This window comes from Convolutriloba macropyga, chromosome 15 (assembly GCF_964194025.1).
Source record: "Convolutriloba macropyga chromosome 15, txConMacr16.3, whole genome shotgun sequence".
Taxonomy (NCBI): Eukaryota; Metazoa; Xenacoelomorpha; order Acoela; family Convolutidae; genus Convolutriloba; species Convolutriloba macropyga.
The window spans coordinates 31,631,685-31,651,840 of NC_134482.1; the positions used below are offsets into that span (position 1 = coordinate 31,631,685).

Consider the following 20,156-nt stretch of genomic DNA (forward strand, 5'->3'; position numbering starts at 1 on the left):
CGAATTGCTCTTGAAACCAGCGAGGCTATCGAAATTTTCATGGCGCAACAACTTCCAACAACATCAAGACTCGAACCCAAGACCTCTCAGATGAGAGTCGGGCAAATTAACTCCTACACTTCAGGACTAGTTACAGCACTCGCTCACAACCGGTTTATTTTAGCAACACAGTTAATTTCTGAATGATTAATTCAGAAATTAATTTCAAATACCCTTTTCACTGTTCAAATTTAGTTTTTTTTCAAAACCTAGCTAGGACCATGAGCACTGAAATAAGCTTACAAATCTTGAAGCATAATTTGTTTTCAATTGAGCAGTAGGTTTCAAATGGTTCATTGGATCGAGAAACCTTACTGAAAAAAGTCAAGGCTATTTACGATCATAATTTAGGATGCGAGTTGTAAGCGTGTGTGGACAAGTGACAGAAAGCAAAACTTATTCACATTTGTTACAAAAATGGTCATATCCGTCACACTATATATCACGATGACTATTTTAGAGCAAGCGTGGATACGAGTTCGCAACAGTTATCCGCAATCACCGGCAGAGTTGTCTACAACATCAATCTGGTCTAAATTGCAGTATACAATTTCCACAATAGTTACACCTGTCAGAATCAGACCGAAATGAAACGAATAGTGATTAGACCCAATAGTGATCAATTTAAAAGAAATCACTCGCAATACTAGCTGAGATTAAGAAGATACTCAGCAGTATTACATCACATAAGAACAATTGAATCTCCATAAATTCCAGCGGTAAAATTTTAGGCTATCCGAAGTTTTGTGAAGAAGAAATATCCTCAAAATATCCCACAGTGTTTACTTTATCTGTGAATACTTGTGAAAAAGTACAAGCCTTTGTATCACAATTGTCCCACTGTTAACTCATCGATTTTTGATAGTAGACAACAGTTACCTAGTGAACTATGCCGAACTATTGTCACTGCTGTCCATGAAAGAACCGAAAAACCTTAAAATTACAAAACCTGCCGTTTGCAAAGAAGTCGGAGCAGCAGGATATTACATAAACATAGTCGGCAGATTGCCGGAAAACAGCCGCGAGAGACGCTTGTGGCCTTCCTTGAAACAAGTAAAGAAATAAGATAGACAGATCGAGAACCAGTCCTTTAATAGACCTCTAGACTTCTTAGATTCGGACTGTCAATTATATGACACATACGGTCAATAAGGAAAAAACCCTAAATCTTTTTTCAAATTGATATTCGAAATCAAAACCTCAAGACAAACACTCAAAAATTAGGGCATATAAGTTTGGCACCAATTAGATGCACACTATTGATCTTTAACTAGTAAATGTTCATAAAATTTAAAGTTCCTTAAGTGGGTTCAGAAGTGAGGTAAGTCACGCAAATGACCTAAAAGCAGATATGACGTCATGAACACAAATTTTAGCTGCAAAGCAGTACAAGTCACTGAAGTCATTCCATGAGTGAGTTCAGAAGTCATTTTTTAGTGAGGTAAGTCACGCAATTGACCTAAAAGCAGAAATGACGTCACGCACACAAATTTTAACTGCAAAGCAAAGCAGAAGTCATTGAAAGTCAATTCCAAGAAACCAGGTCGCTTAAAATCATCGATGGAGACGACGAATTAAAAAAAAGCAGGACAAGTCCTGAAATACAATCCAATGAATTGAATGAAAGGCTGAGAGCTAATGTACCCGACCAAAAGATCAATTGCACAATCCAAGACAATAAACAAAAAATAATCATTACTAAAACACTTCAAGTTTTTAACCTGAAGGCCAAATATGCAATTCAATATACTCATTTACTCACGCACAAGCATTAAAGAGATCTAGTTGCCGCTAAAGGTAGATAAACTCGAGAAATATGACTAATGCTTAAAACTGAGAAGTGTACAATTTAAAAATTTTAAATTAAGCAGAAAAAATGTCTAAAAACCTTTTTTGTCCTGGAGTTCTTTCAAGTAACCCATTTAAAAAAATTTGAACATTTTCGTTGGCCAGCAACAGTGGTTAAACTTAAAAAACAAAATTTCAAAGAATTTAAAAAAAATTCCAAATTTTAACAAACTCTTGCTAAAAGTCGTAATATAATATCTTCAGAACCCTTTCAATGTCACCAGAGACTAACCAGTATCCCTATTTCAAGCCCTAAATAGTTTCACTGGCTCAAATAGATCGAAAAAATTGTAACGACAAAAAATCCCAGAAAATTTGAAAAAATCAAAAATATTGCAAAAATTTGTGATATCGAAAATCGAAAGCCATTCCATTTCCCCTAGCAAGTAAGTGGTGACTCACTTTCAAACCCTGAAGGAAGTTGCCGGACCTTTAGGCCAAAAAATTGAACAAAATACAAAAAAGGCAAATTTTATCAAAAAATTGCTAAAATTCGTGACATTGAAATGTTAAAATCTATTTCATTGAAACCAGAAATTATGCCATAACCTATTATTAAACCCTAGAGGACGTTCCTTGGTCCCTGTTGTTGGAGAAACGTAAAAAATAGGAAAAATTTTATCAAAAAATTGCTACAATTTGTGATATCAATTTGTTGAAAAGTATTCCATGGCCAAAAATTTTTTCGGTAACTTTTTATAAAACCGTAGAGGAGGTTTCCTGGCTCCTGGTGCTCGAAAAACTTAAATGATGATAAAAAATAATTTAATAAAATTCAATTGCAAGTTTCATCAAAAATTGGTAAAAATCGTGATGTTAAAATGTTGAAAAACTTACCATTACCACTAGAAACTATGCACTAAGCAATTTTCAAACCCTAGTGGAGGTTCCCTAACACCTAGGGCCAAAAAAATTTTAAAAAATGAACAATTTCAAAAAACTTTAAAATAGCGAAAATTAGTATAAAACTGCGTTTATGTTTGGAGTACCAAAACATATAGCTCTTAAAATGATTATAAAAAGTAATTATGTCTTTCAAAAAATCCTTATTAACTTTTAAAAACATCAATTTTAGATTGGTTTAACAAAAAAAAATTTAAAAAATGACAAAAAACGCGAAAAATTGCAATATTTTGGGCTCAAAAACTCCCTCAAAATTAACCTTGAATTGCTGTCGTCCCAGTAGCTTAACCACTCTAAACACTAAACGGGACAACTAAACGCGGCTAAGGGCCTCTGATCAAACTTGATACCCACTGAGCTTTACCTGTTAATCCCACTTTCCAAGCTCAAAGTCATGAAAAAAGGTGTGAAAGCATCTTACAAAAAACATAGCCAGCAGATTGCCGGAAAATAGCTGCGGTAGACGCTTGTGGCCTACCGTGAATTGAAACAACTAAAGAAATAAGATTGACAGATCAACTACCAGCTTTTTATCAGACCACCAGACTTTTTGGGTTAGATTCGGACTGTCATTTTATGAGACACATTTGCTCTACAAGGAAAAAACCCTAATGAAGCTTTTTCAAAATTAATATTCGATATTAAAACTGAAGACTCTATTACTCAGGAATAAGGGCATATAAGTTTCGCACTACTTAGATGCACACTATTGACCTTTAATTAGTAAATGTTCATAAAATTTAAAGTTCCATAAGTGGGTTCAGAAGTGAGGTAAGTCACGCAAATGACCTAAAAGCAGAAATGACGTCACGAGACAAATTTTAGCTGCAAAGCAGTACAAGTCACTGAAGTCATTCCAAGAATACAACTACTATTAATAAAACAACTGGTTCAAGAACAATAAAACCAAATTTTGGGCTTGTAAAAGATTTTATTGTAGTTATTTTTAACTTCTGTTATGACCTGGCTTTTCCATGTGCGTTTGTTTAATTGCACATTCTGCGAGCCTCGAATTTTCTAACGTCTCTAAATTTCTTATTCAGATCTCATCTCTTTCGTCCACTGGTTTTGTAATTATCGTCATGTCATAGTTACAACTGATCAGGGAGTTATTCTTTTCTCCTTTAACGGCCCCATGACAATTTACACACTCAACGTAAGGTTATTAACCTACCTTAGCAGCCTATATCTAATTATAGTTACCAATTAAATCCACAAAATATTGAATCACAACGTTGTAATCATGAGGTATAGATAATCACAATTTGAAGAGGTGACGCCATGATTCTTAAAAACCAAAAAAATTGTGAGCGCCAAGCAATTTGGAGAAAACAAAATCAAACCCCTTATTCAGCATGTTTCAGGTCTAAACGAAGAAAATCTTTCAAAATAAAAAACCTTACGCGTCAACATTCTGCTCTGCAAACGTTTTCTGAAGATACCCCTAAAGCTTGTCGCCAATGCATATTACGGAAGGAATACAAAATTGACGAAGCGAAAATGGGTACATTAAGACTAATTTTAAAAACAAGAAGTTTCTCGGAAAAAAAATTTCAAAATCAATTTAATCTTGCTATTGAAATTTACTAAAGTTCTTGCTAAATCTCTCACGAATTAAAGCTCAGCTGAGCGCACTATTTTGCGAACAAAAATTGAACAATCAAGGAAACTAAATTTTTTGATTAACGATTAACATGTGAAAAGAAAGATCTGAAAACTGACCAAAAAAGAGCAAGCTAATATTTAATTCAAGCATTGCCGACCAAAACACTATACAGTAATTCAAATACTCCGATAGATATTGACACGGAACTCGTGCAAATCTTTTTCGAAATGAAAAAACGAATATGGTAAAATAGCAGAATCGGAAACAATTCGGCTGACGGCTTTCAGCCAACGGTCATGGAATAGCATTCTACTTTCTAATGTCATAAACCTTGGCTAGCAATTAACGGAGCCAACCGCTCGCCGGTCGTTTGAGAGCAATGCCCCCGACGTTAGTCGGTTATGTTATTTTAAAATTATTCCGTTAGCCGATAACATAAACGACTAACGTCGGGAGAATTGCTCTCAAACGACCGGCGAGCGGTTGGCTCCGTTAATAGCTAGCCACGGTTTATGACATTAAAAAGTAGAATGCTATTATTATGATTATTATTATTATTGGTTTAAGCACCATTTAAAATCTCAACAGTGCAGTAAAATTAAAAAAAGATAAGTTTTGAGTTTTTGCCTGAATAATATTTCAGAGGTTATAAATTTAAAATCAAATGAGAGTTTATTCCCCTCAACAGCGACAGCATGCGAGAACGAACGTCTTCCGAAATTAGAGCAAAATTTGAGAACAAGTAAATTGTAAAAATATTGAGACCTTGTAACCATTTCGTTTCATTAGTTCCGATAAATATAGTGTGAGTTTGCCAGGCTAATGTAAAAAGCGATGCGCATGCAATAGGATTTTGAACACAATGCGTTGCCTAATTGGCAACCAGTGTAGCTGCTTCAGGTACGACGAGGTTGGTGTTGAAGGTGACAATCGAAAAATCAAACACGCGGCAGAGTTCATTATTCGCTGAAGTTTTGCCAATAAAAAGTTTGGCAGACCATAATAAAGACAATTACAGTAGTCAACACCACGTGATAACACCAAAATTCTAATTAACTCTATTAGGACTTGTTTTAACTTGATCACGAATTGACCACACTTTACGGAGATAATAAAATGAATTCGAACAAACGAAGTTGACCTGTCGTAGCAGAGTAAGTTGACAATCAATATAACAACCTAGAACTTTCACCTGTTCAGTGTAGTCACCATTTTCCGGCAGACGTTTAACAAAGACCATGTTTAACTATTTTACATTTCCGAATAATCATACTCACTCTTATCCGCATTCAATTTCAATTTTTCATTGCTGAACCAACGTTGAATCGAGGTCAAAATATAATCAAACATGCATTGACTGAGGGTCAAGCCGAATACAAAAGAAAGAACGGTATCATCAGCGTAAAAAATACTTTATTTCAAGTTCTTTCAGCTTATCTTCTAAAGGCATCATGTAACAGGAAAAAAGTAAAGGTCCAAGAACCGACCCTTGTGGCACGCTCGTCTCAACTTTAACATCACCAGAAAGACATCCATTTATGATAACTTAGTGCGAACGATGCTATTCCATGACTAATAAAAATTTCAAGTGACTTATTATCAAACCCTTAAGGTTTTCTGGCCCCTGGGGCAGGTAAAACTTGAATAATGACAATAAATATGAAAAATTGAAAATTGCAAGCATTGACAAAAAAGCTAAAATTCGACATGTTATAATCTTGACAAACATTCCATTACTTCTAGAACCTATGCAGTAAACTATTATCAAACCCTAGAGGAGGTTCATTGTCCCTTGAGGCTGGAAACCGGAAAAATGACAAAAATTTTCCAAAACTTGAAAAAAATTGAAAGTTTTATCAAAAAGTTGCTAAAATTTGTAATAAAAACTTGAAAACTATTCCATGACCGACAAAACACTTTTCAGTAAGATATTATAAAACCCTTAAGGACATTTTCTAACCCAGGGTTGATAAAATTTGAATAATCACAATAAATATCAAAATTCAAAAAAAAAATTACAAATTTTGTCAAAATATGATAAAATTCGTGAAGTTAAAATCTTGAAACATTCCAACACATCTAGAAACTATGCAATAACCTATTGGCAAACCCTAAAGAGTTTCCTTGACACTTAGGGCTGAAAAAAGACAAAAAATAACAAATTCACAAAAAATATGAAAATTAGTTTAAATTTGCGCATTTTTGTTTGGAGTACGAAAACATAGAGCTCTAAAAAGGGTCAAAAAAAGTGCTTATGTCTTTCAAAAGACCTTTATCAATTTCAACCAGCCTCAATTATAGACGGGTCCAACCAAAATTCGAAAAAAACACGAAAAATTCCAATACTTTGGGCTCATAAACACCGATAAATTACCTTTAAACCTTAAACTACGGCCTTCCCAGTAGCTTCACCACACTAAGCACTTGAAGGACTACTGAAAGCAGCCAAGGGCCTCTAATTATACTTAATGCCTGCTGCGCGCTACCTTTTCATCCCGTTTTTAAGGACGAAAAATCAAATGGGCCGGACGAAAAATCGGTCAAGCAAAAAATTGCATTGAAAAAAGACCAACAGAACTAATAGAATTGCTACAAACTTCTTTTGAGAGCAATAAAAAACACTCAGATCTTTTCTGCTAGCGCCTCCCGCTTAGTTAGGCACCGCCATTTATAAATGTGTAAACATATTGTTAAAGCTAAGTAATCTTATACGTAAACATATATGAGCAATGTGCATTTACTAAAAGCTACCACAGCTATAGTTTGAAAGTTTTACGTATTCAACTAAAATTTGTTGCACATAACGTAAGCATCAAGAAAAATTTCCGTATTAGATCATTTTTGGTGTTATCGGCTACAATAAGGGCTTGATTTTTCAAAACTTCTTAAGGAAACTATTCTAAAAAAGCCTCCAATCTACCTAGATACTCTTGTTTCAATGAAAGGCAAATATCGCTCTTACAATTCACAAAAACTTAGATATTGGTGGTGCAAATTTAACGGCTACATAAGGCTGGGGGGAAGGCGCTAGCAGAAAAGATCCAAATACTCCTTCTTTAAGGAATAGTTTGAACCAATTGCTAAATTTTTCACACATAGCCGGCAGATTGCCGGAATAGCTGCGAAGGAATAGACTTGCGTGCCGTATTATAGAGATAGAAACAGATACAGATATAAGTTGAAAAAGTTATCGACGCTGCTCAAAAAGCTATGTAAAAAAATAAAGCTATGTATAAACGATAAATTTATAAAGCTTGTTAAAATTCATTGCGCAGAAGCCTTTTCATTAGGGACCCTTATTACACATAAGTTCCTTTGACCTTAAACTAACTCATAATAAACTTAAATTTTAAAGTGCAAAAGTCATTTTTATTGAGTGAGGTAAGTCACTTATGATCAAAATCTAACAACGCAAAAAAACTTTTGCTAGAGAGAGCGAGAGAGAGAAATGACGTCACGCGCGCAAAAGCAGTTAGTGAGAGGAAGAAGTCATTCAGAAAATTTGACTTTTCAGCTTTGGTAAAACGAAAAAAGAGCGTCAGACGACGAAACAAAAAAACCAAGTGCACCGCAATATAGCTACGCTCAGTTTACAGCTTCGCAGCTATAATATTATGACGAAGTAAAATAAACCAGTTTGTCAGTCACAAACAATCTCATTGCATACATTCAGTGTCTTTCCTCTCGGGCAATGCATTAAATTGCAAATAAAATTACCAAAGTAATAATGGATAACTCACTCGTTGAAGAATCTCTCAACATATACGTGTAAGAATCCTAGTTCTAATGAGAGCATAGCCGAAAATCAGCTTGAAAACTATTCAAAAACATGGTGTCACAGATGAAAACCTGTGCTTTCTAGTTTTTGGCCAGTATGTTTTTGACTTACTCTTATATCAACTTCAGCTCCTCTCGGGTGGAGTAAAAGTGTCTAAAATGGGTATCTTTGCCCTTTATAAAACCAAAACAATTGTTACAGTAACGGCTGCTATTGACAGCTTTCTGCTTTAACAAATTTTATCAAGAGCGAAAACGCATATTAGCTTGCTCATATCGACCAGCAATAACTGACTGTTCAGTATATTTGGATCTTAAATTCACATAGCAGCATAAATTTCGATGTAGAGATCACATTTTGATATCCAAATCGATGCCTTTTAATTGGCCAACAGCAAAAGCAGGATTGCGCCAGTGGTACAATTTGGTTGTAAAGGAGGAATTGAACCTACAATCAACAGATTTCTAGTCTGTGGCTTTACCAGTTAAGCTATTTACGAAGTAGCCACAAAGCTAAGCCTGCTCAAAACAACAGTTTACTTTTGCTCTATTTATTAAATTCAGTATAGTAAAACATTGCTGATGTTCTACTGTTATAATAGTCTACATTTTACATTTAGCAAATGTAGTAGCATCTACATTAATAGTAAGTCGTTGTAGTTCTGTAACTGCTACAAGGGGGAATTACCAGAAGAAAAACATACCAAACAAAAACAAAAGTACATACGAATACTGAATAGCACGCCTTCCATCCATCAAGCCTACGGACCATTCGTACAAATATCAATAAACGCATTCGGATTCATTCCGTGAATGGCCCTCAACTTGAAATAAGAGAGAATAGAACATCTCCACAAAGATAGTTGAAGTTCATTTCGGCCGAAGTAGAATGAATACAGGGAGATGCACCACTTGGTTTCTATTTTTCTCTTATTCCTCTCTAATTTTTTCCTCTTCGTTTCATTGAAAATCTGTCCAACAAACTTCCCACATAAAAATTTTAAGAAAATGACCTAATCTGATGTATACAGCCAAATCATGAAAAATAATTGCTTAATTTTCTGACATTTGATTTTTCATCAGTTAACAAAGCAGTATATGCAATTGCACGCCTTAATATTGTCTTTTTGTCAAATGCCTATTTGTTCGTTTCCATTAATAGATCGGAACCGTAAGTCACGTATTCCTGTAAACTAAGCATATTTAGACCAGCCTTTTCGGTTCTCGTTATTAATGGTTCCACTCAACCAACAGATGCCATTTCAATCCATTTATAACCGATACAACGAAAATCAGTAGTCAAATAAATACACAAACAAGATCGTCGACCTCTGAAACTGGGACTAATAAATTAAGGCCAACCTGGGTTGACATTGGGAAATGGAAGCGGGCCCAGGGTTGAGCTGATAGTTAGCACCATCTTTTTGAACTCATCTTGAGTGATCACTGTCGTGTTCTGCGGTCTAGTCCACTGCGTTTGACGCGTTTGTGCGTGATAGAAATAAACTTTGCCATCGGGTGCTGGGGTCTCCACCCAGACATCTGGTGCTGGGATCTGAGGCCTGGGCAGAGCTCCCATAGGTTGCGGTAGCACATTCAAAGGGATCTGAGGAAGAACTTTGGGCAAATTCAATTGAGGAGCAGCAACGATGCTACTGTTCGATAATGGAATACTGTCTGTTGAAATTACAGGTAACAAATTTGAAGGTTGAGTTACGCTTGTAGATACTTTCAAAGCTGCTGCATTAATTGTCGAATCGGGTATTGCATTATTAATTGGCTGTGAGTTAGACTCTGTCTGGGAAGTTGATGCGCTGTCGTTTAACGCGGCGACGTTTGGAACTGAGTTGAAATCAGGACCATGACCACTTGTATGTTCATTAGACTCCGTTGGAATTGAAGTATCTAAAATATCACAAATTCCTTCGAATGAATTTTTATTCTAAAGAGGAAGCTCTACAGTATCTTGCTTTTTGCTGCAACTTTTTTTCTTAAGCTTACGCTCAAGTTTTGAATGTGACCCCCATTAGTTTATTGATAGTTCTGTAATTAACTATATTCTTTCTTTGCACTTGAAATACTTGAGTGTAAGTATTTAATGCTTCTCTTCATATTACGTATGTATATATGCGGATGTTGTAATTTACATACATTTTTTTCTACGACAAACCAAAAACAAGTTGAATTTTCGAGTAAATTTACAGCATGCGATAATCATGACACACATCCTTAAACCCTTTTTAAAACACCTGAAGTCTAACGTCGGACAAAGTGCTCACGCAGGCCAGTCGGTCGATGAGCATTTTTGGACCACAGAGGTAACAGTTAATATATTCACTTTTTAAAACTTCGTTTTTGCAATTCAATGGACCAGGAACCGTTATACACAACATTTGAACATCGACTATAAATATTTCCACAGCTGAGATAACAAACGACAAAAACGGACAATTTTGGAAATCTTAAAAATCTTTGGTTGGCGACTCTGAAAGTGAGAAAAACCATTTTCTGAATAGTCAGCATATCAGATCTCAAAACATTGCAGACAAAATCGGGAAATTTTACGTTTTCATATAATCCCGATTTAAAAAGCTGAAATTAAATGTTTTCCAAAATTTTGCGAAATATTTAATCGCTTACTTCATTTTGTTGACCTTGATTTATTTTTAACAGCCTTCATTAAATACGAGCTCTTAATTGGCTTATAAGGGTTTAAGGTGTACAGAAACCCTTGTCCCCACCTTTGTGTACAGAAAGGGTGGATAAAGAAAGACCAGCACTACTTAAGGTTTTGTTTATACTCAAATGACCTCAACATTAGTGTTACAAGTCACTTAGTGGAATCATTTTTATGATAAAAACATACCTAATTTGTACCCTATTGCGAGATAAGCTTCGCCTTATTGCGAAGCTCACTTATATGCATTTACCGATCCCAATACTTCCGCCAACGCGCTACTCTCAAAACGTCGATAGAAACGGCCGTCGAGGAAAGATGAGACCGCTGCTATAGGATAATATAACAGCGCTGTCCAGGTATTTAAGTTGTTCCCATAGCTTGTTTATCAGATTTGTCTTTCTTTCCGTTTTCTTTTAGAGAAATATCTCCTTTGAGCCTGCTAACCACCATCAAAACTTGTACGCATACATAGGATTTAATTTGCCGCCTGCTAACTACACCATTTTAGTGGAGGGGGGCTTTCTTTAAATTTACCATTTCTTTAATCAGAAAAATAATCACACAGTTGAGAAAAAATGAGTCAAAACTTGGGTGACTATCACGACAGGTGACTGCTTCAACCCCTTGCACTTTTGCAAAAATTCAGTATTTGAAAAAAAAACGAGATCTTTCACCATTATCCTTCCAACGCATTTTTCTCATTTCAAGCCCCAAAATTCTTCACTATTCAATGTGAATCACAATCTAAGGCCAAAAAAAACAATGGGTCAAAGATAAGAAATAAACAAAAATTATTGGTGTCAAACATTATGCCAAGTTATCCTGCCGTACTTTTTCCTGAGATTGGCTTTATTTACACAGCCTTAATTCTGTTAACTTTGAACAACTTTAATAAAAAAATAGACATTGAAAGACTTCAAAATCACTCGTTTCAACGTTTAAAACAAAGTACCAGACTTTTTTAACAGATTTTGCGGAACCGTTTCACGCTGACAAACAACCTTCACTATAAGATATAAAAGCTCTCGGATCAAATAAAAACGGCAAACTGTCAATTCAGTTCATGACGAAAAAAGAACAGATACTTTCGAAAAAAACAAGCATTTGTTTTCCACAAAAAAAAAATACATTCATTCGGTTGTCTTCAATACAATTACCCCAAATATAAGTTCAAAAAATTCAAAAAAAATTAAAACAAATCTGACCTATTTATATTTTCAAAGCTTCAAACTATCGCACTGTCACAGAAACTAAGCATTAAATCAGGCTGCCCAATAGTTGCAGCCATTTTGAAAAAAAAATTAAAGTCAATTAAGAATCCGGAAAACCAATTTAAGTTAAAGTTTGAGAAAGAACATGTCTTCCACGTGCTTCTAAAAAGTTGTAGTAAATATTCGGTAGTAAATAATTAGTAACACATAGAAAAAAATTCTTAAAATGTCAATCTATCCCGCCACCCCGATAGAGACTTTCGACTTTACTTTTTTCCTTTTCTAGTTTTTCTTTCCGATTCTGAACTGTTATACTTTTTCAGCCTGGACAAAATGGAATTAATCCCGGGTTACCTGAATTTCTCGTGTTGATTGTTTGCCCAAGATTTCTCACGTCGGATGCTTCGCTTGATTGATTATGATCTCCACTGAAGCATAAAAATCATACTAAATTTTAAAAAAGTCACGAAAATCAGGATCTCCTGTTGCTAGTGCTCGGTAACATATATTTTCGTGGAAGAGTATCCAATTCAGTGTTTTGAAAAAATTAATTGGAATTGCAGTAATTGACAATTAATTAATTGCAATAAATGACTGGTGACTTTCTCGCAGGTCGGAAACCTGCAACTGGAGAAAAAGTTAGCAGATTAGGAATTTCTACGACATCGTATAATTTGACATATTTTGAAAATTTCTTCGTCTTAGAAACTTTTCAACTTAAAACTTGAATGCTTCAGATAATATAACTATTTGCATAATTTTTCGGGCAATTCAAGGCAAAATTGCTTTAAAAACTACAACAAATTTTTGATAGAAAGACAAATTTAATTGATAATTGCTAATATTGCAATTATTAATTGTTTTGCCAATTAAATTAATTGATTGTTCCTCTTTGTCTAGGCAATTAATTGCAACTAATTTTTCAAATCATTGATCCGATTACAGTTAAAACATACACCGCTAAATAGTTACCCTCCTGTTCAGCCACGTTGTTTCTGCAGAATGAAGGAATTAAAAAGAAAATTTTGGTTAAAATCTGGGATCTGTTCCGTTTGTGCCCCCCCAGCTTAGTGGGCGCATATTATTTGCACCCCCCAGACGCACGTGCAATATTTTTACATAATGATTTATTATAGATGACACGTGCTCTGTAACTGGGGGGCGCATAACGTACTGGGGGGCACAAACGGAAAAGATCCAAAATCTGAACCTATTCTAGGGGATGTAACTCTCAAGAACACGGCGATAATCACCCAAATGGTGCTAAGGCTAAAAGACTTACATGGTGTTAACACTGTTTTCATTCGCATTATCTGACGATGCAAAGGCCTGCTCTATAGATGCTCCACCTTCAGATGCTAACTGAACACCCGGATTAACTGTTGAATCCCCGCTCATCCAGTCTGAAATAATATAACCACATAGTTTGAAACACTATAAAGAGCACGAGGTCAAAAATTTTCAAGAAGCATTAAATACGAAAACGAAGTGGAGTAACAAATCCTTAATCTTGAAAAGCGTTCAAAAATGGAACAAATTGCCCTCTTCAATAAGAACTTTTAACAGTAAAACTTGCTTTAGAAATGTTTTAACCGAGTTTTTGCTCGATCAACACAAGAAAGTACCCGTTAATAGACAAATAGGAGCCTTCAAATTCTATTTTTACCTATGAAAACTAACAGCCACAATTTGAAGATTATTATATTTGTTGTTGTTGTTGTTGTTGGGGATTTACAGTTTTCACTGAGGGGATTTTCGTCCCAGTCGTCGTCTTAGAAAATTGTCCTATTATTTCTGCAGATCTGACAGTCACAGCATAGATGCCAGCTACAGATGTTATTTTCGTCGAATCGCTCGTTTACAAACTTCTACATGAAATTTAAAACTCGATTTTTAAGGCCTTTTTTCGTATCAAATTCAATGTATTTTTCTATTCGATTTGCTAGTCTGCATGTACGGAAAAAGAAATCATTTCTAGCCTTTTCAGTTCTGGTTTTCGGGAGCTTGAATAATTCATTTGTTCTCCCTTTTTCTGAATTTTGTTTCAGCATTGGTAAAACGCTATCGTCTTCTGTCAATTTCGATAAAAGTAGAATGTCATTTAGTTGCATGAACATTGGTAGTGGTAGTATGTTAAGAAGTCTCAGTTGATTTGGATACGGCATGACTTTTTGTCCAAGGATCCATTTGACTACTTTCTTTTGAAATCTTTCAAGCTGTTGTAGCTCACCTCGGTTCGGATTTATACATGCAGAGCCATATAAGAGTACTGGCAAAATTAGTGACTTGTAGAGTCCGAGCTTGATCTCTTGTCTTAGTTGAAGAGCTATGTTTCGTCGAAGTAGGTAGAGTACTTTGTTCGCTTTTTTCAGTCGTTCTTCGATGTGTGTCTTCCACGTCAGGTCATGGGAAACATAGATGCCGAGATCTTTGATGACTTTGGATGACTCTAGTTTAGTGCCCATAAGCTCGTAATTTTGTGTTTGACCTCTTATGCTCAGCTTTGCACATTTGTCCATGGCTGATTTCATTTTATTTTCGTTTACCCACTGTTCAATACCATTGAGATCGTTTTGAACTTGCCAAAACGTTTTCTTCACTGCAAGAATTTTTAGGTCATCCGCGAAGATAAATGGGTCAGAGAAAACTAACACATCAGGTAGGTTATTGATGAATATGCAAAACAGGAGTGGTCTGAGAAGAGAACCTTGGGGTACCCCACTTGTTACATCTAAAGTTTCCAATCTTGTGTTGTCTACCCGAACGAATTGTTTCCTATTGTCTAAGTAGTCAATGATGATTTCTAATAGGCAACCTCCCACTCCAATATTTGCAACTTTTTGTACAAGCTCAAAATGCGGCACTTTGTCGAAAGCTTTGGAGAAATCTGCGTAGAAAGCTACAATTTCGGTGCTTGATTCGTTATCGAGTGCGTCGTGAATTGATTTCAAGAAAGATAGCATATTTGTATTAACTGAGCGTTTTTGGTGTTCACAAACGCTCAGTTGGTGTTCTGTTAGGAATTTTTTTCACAAACAAATCCATTTGGTGTTCTGTTAGGAATTTTTCCAAGTGAGCGTATAAAGCTGAACAAATGCAGTTCTCAAAAACTTTACTGTCAATGTCTAAAAGAGAGACTGGTCGGTAATTTTCTACTTTCCGTCTGTCATCTTTTTTGTAGATTGGTGTCACAGCTGCAATTTTCCAGGAGTTTGGGATTTTTCTCAGTCGTTTTATCTGCTTGAAAAGTACATTTAAATTCTTACTTGTTTCGCGTGCTGTACGTTGGAAAAATGCAGGCGGTATGCCATTTGGGCCTCGCGACTTTGTGGCATCTAGCGAAAGAAGTATTTCGTAGATAGCTTTCTTTGAGATTTCGAAGTTTGTAATTTCAGGATTTCTCAATTTTACATCTTGTATACTGAAAGGAATTTTGGGTGAGAACCCTGAGTGAAAGAACTCGTTCATCATGTTGACTTGCTCTTGCATTTTTGTGCTCTGTTGATTTTCTTTGATTAGTAATTTTGGAAGGCTGGGTGATTTTTTCAGGCTTTTCAAGTGTTTGAAGATTGTACCGGTATTTCCTGCACGCATGATTTTCTCCTGATATTCAATCCTGTCCGGTTCCGATGATTCTATCAATTGGTTTTCAAGTTTAAGAACTTCTTGTTTTCGATAACTAGTGGGTTTTTCGGATAAGAGTCGTTTTTGGGTTTGTAGTCTCTTCATGTTGTAAGAAGTGAAACTTGATATCCAGGGAGGTAGACTTTGTCGGTGTCTAGTTCTTTTGGGGACGTAGACCTCGAATATTTGATCCATGTACTGGTAAAATTCTTCGCAAATGTTGTTTATGTTAGTGAAGCAAACTGGTTTGAAGGGTTCAGTACTTAAAATTTTATTTATGCTTTCGTAGTCAGCGTTTCCGAAACTTCTAAAATTTCCAAGAGTTTCTTTGGCGTCTTGGCTTGGACATTCTAGTGTTAACTGGGTTGATTTAAGATCCGAGCAGTCGTAAATTGAGGAAAATTTCTCGTCGAGTTGTGCCACCAAATTACAATTTTTGTAAAATGCTACATCTAGAGTGTTCTGCCCACAGGTGGGTAAGTTTATGATTTGTCTGTATAGGGATTCCTAAAACAATTCAATGACTTCGTTTTCTTCTCCATTTGTACTTGCTATAGTTTTCCAGTTTACATCAGGACAGTTTATATCCCCACATAAAATGGTCGTTTTTGATTTAGGAATGATTTTAAGGAGTTTTTGGAAATCGTTAACCTCGTATCGGTACGGGCTAGTTCTTGGGGGGTTGTAAAAGGCACAAATAAAAATTTCGTTCTCAGCTAATTGTATTTTGCAGACAAGACTAGAATCCGGTTGCTCAGAAATGACTCTTTCGGAGATGAAGGAGTTCTTTACTGCTATGAGGGCGCCTCCGTGGGTATTTTTGTCTTGATCCATTTGTCTGTCTTGTCGGTAGATGCAATAGTCATTTAGAAATAGTTCAGATGATGGAATGTTATCATTGAGCCAAGTTTCACAGAGATATATAACGTTGTAGTCTGAGTTTATTACAGCATTTGCAAACTTAATTCTCCTCTCTACGTTCACAAGGCTCCTTACGTTTAGTTGCAGAATGTTAACAAAACCTAGTCAGTTTAACTTGGTTCCTACGGATGCAATCTCCACTTTCGCACCATCGTTGAATAGTTCTAAATTTCGAATTTTGAGTTTATCTCGAGGAACTCCTTCTGTCAACAGTTCTCTTCTCTTTTTCAGAATCAGGTTTTCTTTGAGGGCATCTTCTTTGCTGAGAGCTGGTAGCAAGTTAATTAATTTTACATCTTGTAATATTAATAACAATGCTGATTAATTTAACATTTTAGAGCATGTAGATATCTAACCTTAGAGTTATAGTCTGAGTAATTTACATTTTCAAAAAAAATACAAGTCCCAAAATATCAAAACCAGATACAGACATGTGATGCTAAAAAACGGTGAATTAAGAAATGCCCCTTCCCAACACTGGGTGAATATTGACTGGTCCGGGGTCCTCCCAGCACTACGTCTTTATGAAGCATTTCGTACTGTTTAATATTATCAATAAAAAGATATATACAGACATCGGCTGAGAAAGTTAAACAAAAGACAGACAGCATTAGAAAACAAACAACTAATGACGAAAGCAGATGACTCAAACTAACAGCCTCCCTTCTTCAACCACAGCTACCAGTGAAGCATCGACAATTTCAAGGAATGCAGAGGATGGAACTCCTTAGGAGAGCAAAGCTGATTTTTGTCCTTAAATATGATATGACATCAGCGTAGCTGTCCTCTTTTCACGCAGAGAGCTTTGATGCGTTGTTTAAGCGCTTTTGAAGCTGATAGGCCAGCTCCACGAGTGCAAGCGAAGACAAGCGGACAAAATGTTACTTTCTCAACCCGTTTTTCTTCGTTCAAGTTTGTTCTTTTCAATAGATTCATGGTACTTGTTTAATTTGCTACTGCTTTCAGGGCGACTTTTTGCCAGCGGGTTAAAAAGTTTTACATCAAAATAGGTTTTGTTGAACCTCGATTCCCAAAGTCCGTTGGCCTTGATTTTAATCTTGCATGATAATCAGTTGTCGTTGATTTGAGCAAAGGTTTCCCCTTGCAACGGCTGAAGATGATGTTCGATCTCCTCATGACAGATATCACTTAACAAGTTCGCAAAGGAATCGCGAAGATCATTGTCTCATGTGGGCGTATCTTCTAGAAGGATTAGGTAATAGATCATCATTGACTGATTTCTCAAACTCTTCAAACAGAACTTCAATATTGAGGTTGTACAATCTAGAATGTCAATTTATGCTGAACAGATTAAATGAACGATTCATAAACATGCTGAGGTAAAACATTAGCATGACCGTTCACCTTTTTTAAAAAAAAAATTCTGCTGTTGTATTGATCTTTCAAGAATTTTTTTTCTGCATTGTCAAAACTTATTACACTACCAAGGGTTGTACCTTCCTGAGAAAATATCGTTTGTTTGTTAATAAATAAATATGATTATTCACCATATGTATTATATATCGAATGATAGTGAAAAGGATATCATTTCTATTTCTCAATGTTTCGTAGTGCAAACTCACGATTGATACTAATTTACGTTTTTTGCGTCTATAAGCACGATCACCTCCGAATCTGAGTTTTTAAAAGCAGCTCTCAATGAATGAATTGCTTGTTCAATTACTCCCTTTTGGCCCAAACATAGTTGCTGATCACCACCTACAATCCTAAAGTCGGTTTTAATACAATTGACAATTGTTCTTCCCATAACTCGACTAAGGACTTCCCCAATCTTTATTGATCTTACACCGTGGAATTTATCAGGAGCTATCAACCGACACGAATTAGAATTATACGGAAAAACGAAAATCAAATGAGAAGTAGCTAAGCGTATTGATAATTTAGCAACCCTTTTTCCAAAGATCTGTTGAAGACGACCTGAAGGATGTCAGGAGCCTTGTCAGTTTGCATCGCGGCCAGAAGGGCATGTCTTCAATTCGTGTCCATGCCAGAGTTTCCATCTGTTGAGGCATTGAGTTTTTCAAATATGGATTGATGGTATGATAAACTTTGGACGTTCATTGTTCCCCAGATAACTCAAATTTGTATTGCGTGTTACCGGATGTTTCTCGCGTAAAACATCAATGACTGTTTCTTGTCAACTTCGTCAGTTAAAGAAGGGACACCACATTTCGCTTCTTCTGTAAGACTTTGAATAGCATTGGAAATTTTTTCATTTAATTGTTTATCAAATTCTTTGTATTCATGAACAGATTGTTTTGATTTAGTTCTCCTCATTTTTTCCTGGATAGTTTTTGCTTCAAGAAACAGGGAATCTAAGTCCCACATTATCACTTGATCTAACTATCTTGGAATGGTTTTCTTATTTGGAGTGTCATTCTCCGTTCTTGCTCTTGCATTTATGAGATGAGGCATAACCATTGCGCAGTGCATTGCCGTCTGCGCGTTAGAATTACTCAAGCTGACAGACAGGATTTCATTCAAAGTGTGGTTGATCTTAGGGCCTGTATTGTTTCTTGGCAGCGTACAAAAGAGTGCTTTGCATTGAACAATTTGTCTGTAGACGTTATTCATAAGCTTTTTGTTGCCGTCCTCAAAAATCAGCCAGTAACTGCAGGACTCAAGACAGGCTTCCCGAGAAGCTTGTGATTTCCGGCTATCAGCTGCTGCTTTAACGGCGTTGCTTCTGAGAAGATTAGAGTTGCTTTTGTTTCGCAGCTTAAGCAGTGGAAGTTCTCATGGTGTTCTTGCCTAGCAAAGAGTCCGCTAATTTTAACGTGCTGATAAGTGGCGCAGGAGTAACATCAAACCTCTGAGATTGTTTGATTTTTTTGAGCAGTGTGACCGCTCAGATATGCGGATGGGATATAAATAAGGGAAGCTGTCAGTAGTCTGAAAACAAATCGTTAACTAGCAAGTGAAGAAGTCAACTTGCGGGTTAAATAACGAACAAATGTATCGATACAATAGAAAGAGAAAAGTATACCATATTTACAGAAGTGATTAAAAAGGAGATTGAACTATGGAGACATAATTTGAAAAATTGCTTTAATAAGTTTTTTAGTTAAATTTTTTAGAGCATGTTTTAGATTATTAATTTGAATACTTATAAAACCATTAATTGCAGAGCCAACAGTTTTTGAAACAAAGATGAAGAGAGGCTGGAATTTGTCAATTATTGTGTTAATTTATTTTCTCCGGTAATTTGAAAAATCATTTGAGCATGAGTTGTGTTCATAAAAACCAGCAATTAGAACTATGGAGACACATTTTGAATGATTGCTTTAATAAGATTCTTAATTAAATTATATAAAGCATATTTTAGATTACTAACCTGATTACCTATAAAACGATTAATTGCGGAGCCAACAGTTTTTGGGACGAAGATGAAGAGGGGCTGGAGTTTGTCGATTATTGTGTTAATTAATTTTCTCCAGTAATTTGAAAAATCATTTGCGCATGCGTTGTGTTCATTAAAACTAGCAATTACAGTTACGATGTGTAGTTACCTTGGCCTATACTGTTG

General features: G+C 35.7%; 2 protein-coding genes across 2 annotated transcripts in view; both read right to left on the reverse strand.

The window, feature by feature from the left end:
- Positions 1–13,463, reverse strand: part of LOC142354391 (transcription elongation regulator 1-like) — a 63,076-nt gene extending 49,613 nt beyond the window's left edge. The window contains exons 1-3 of the mRNA XM_075406670.1: positions 13,347–13,463; positions 12,419–12,492; positions 9,536–10,078 (exon numbers count right to left, since the gene is read on the reverse strand). Coding sequence (XP_075262785.1) covers positions 9,536–10,078; positions 12,419–12,492; positions 13,347–13,462 — 733 coding nt within the window. The 5' untranslated portion in view covers position 13,463. The remainder of the gene's footprint in view (positions 1–9,535; positions 10,079–12,418; positions 12,493–13,346) is intronic.
- A 1,592-nt stretch (positions 13,464–15,055) lies between these two features.
- On the reverse strand, positions 15,056–16,522 carry LOC142354154 (uncharacterized). Its single transcript, XM_075406419.1, has 2 exons — positions 16,340–16,522; positions 15,056–16,195 (listed from the first exon to the last, which is right to left on the reverse strand). Exons 1-2 carry the CDS (start codon positions 16,520–16,522, stop codon positions 15,056–15,058), a joined length of 1,323 nt encoding a protein of 440 aa, XP_075262534.1.
- Positions 16,523–20,156: the final 3,634 nt, after the last annotated feature.

What these genes read in the sequence shown, in the direction of transcription:
- LOC142354154 (XM_075406419.1), bottom strand. Translation starts at nt 16,522, where the DNA reads ATGGATCAAGACAAAAATACCCACGGAGGCGCCCTCATAGCAGTAAAG. An exon ending in CTAGCCCGTACCGATACGAG is followed by an intron (nt 16,196 to 16,339) that starts GTTAACGATTTC and finishes GAATTGTTTTAG; the next exon opens with GAATCCCTATACAGACAAAT.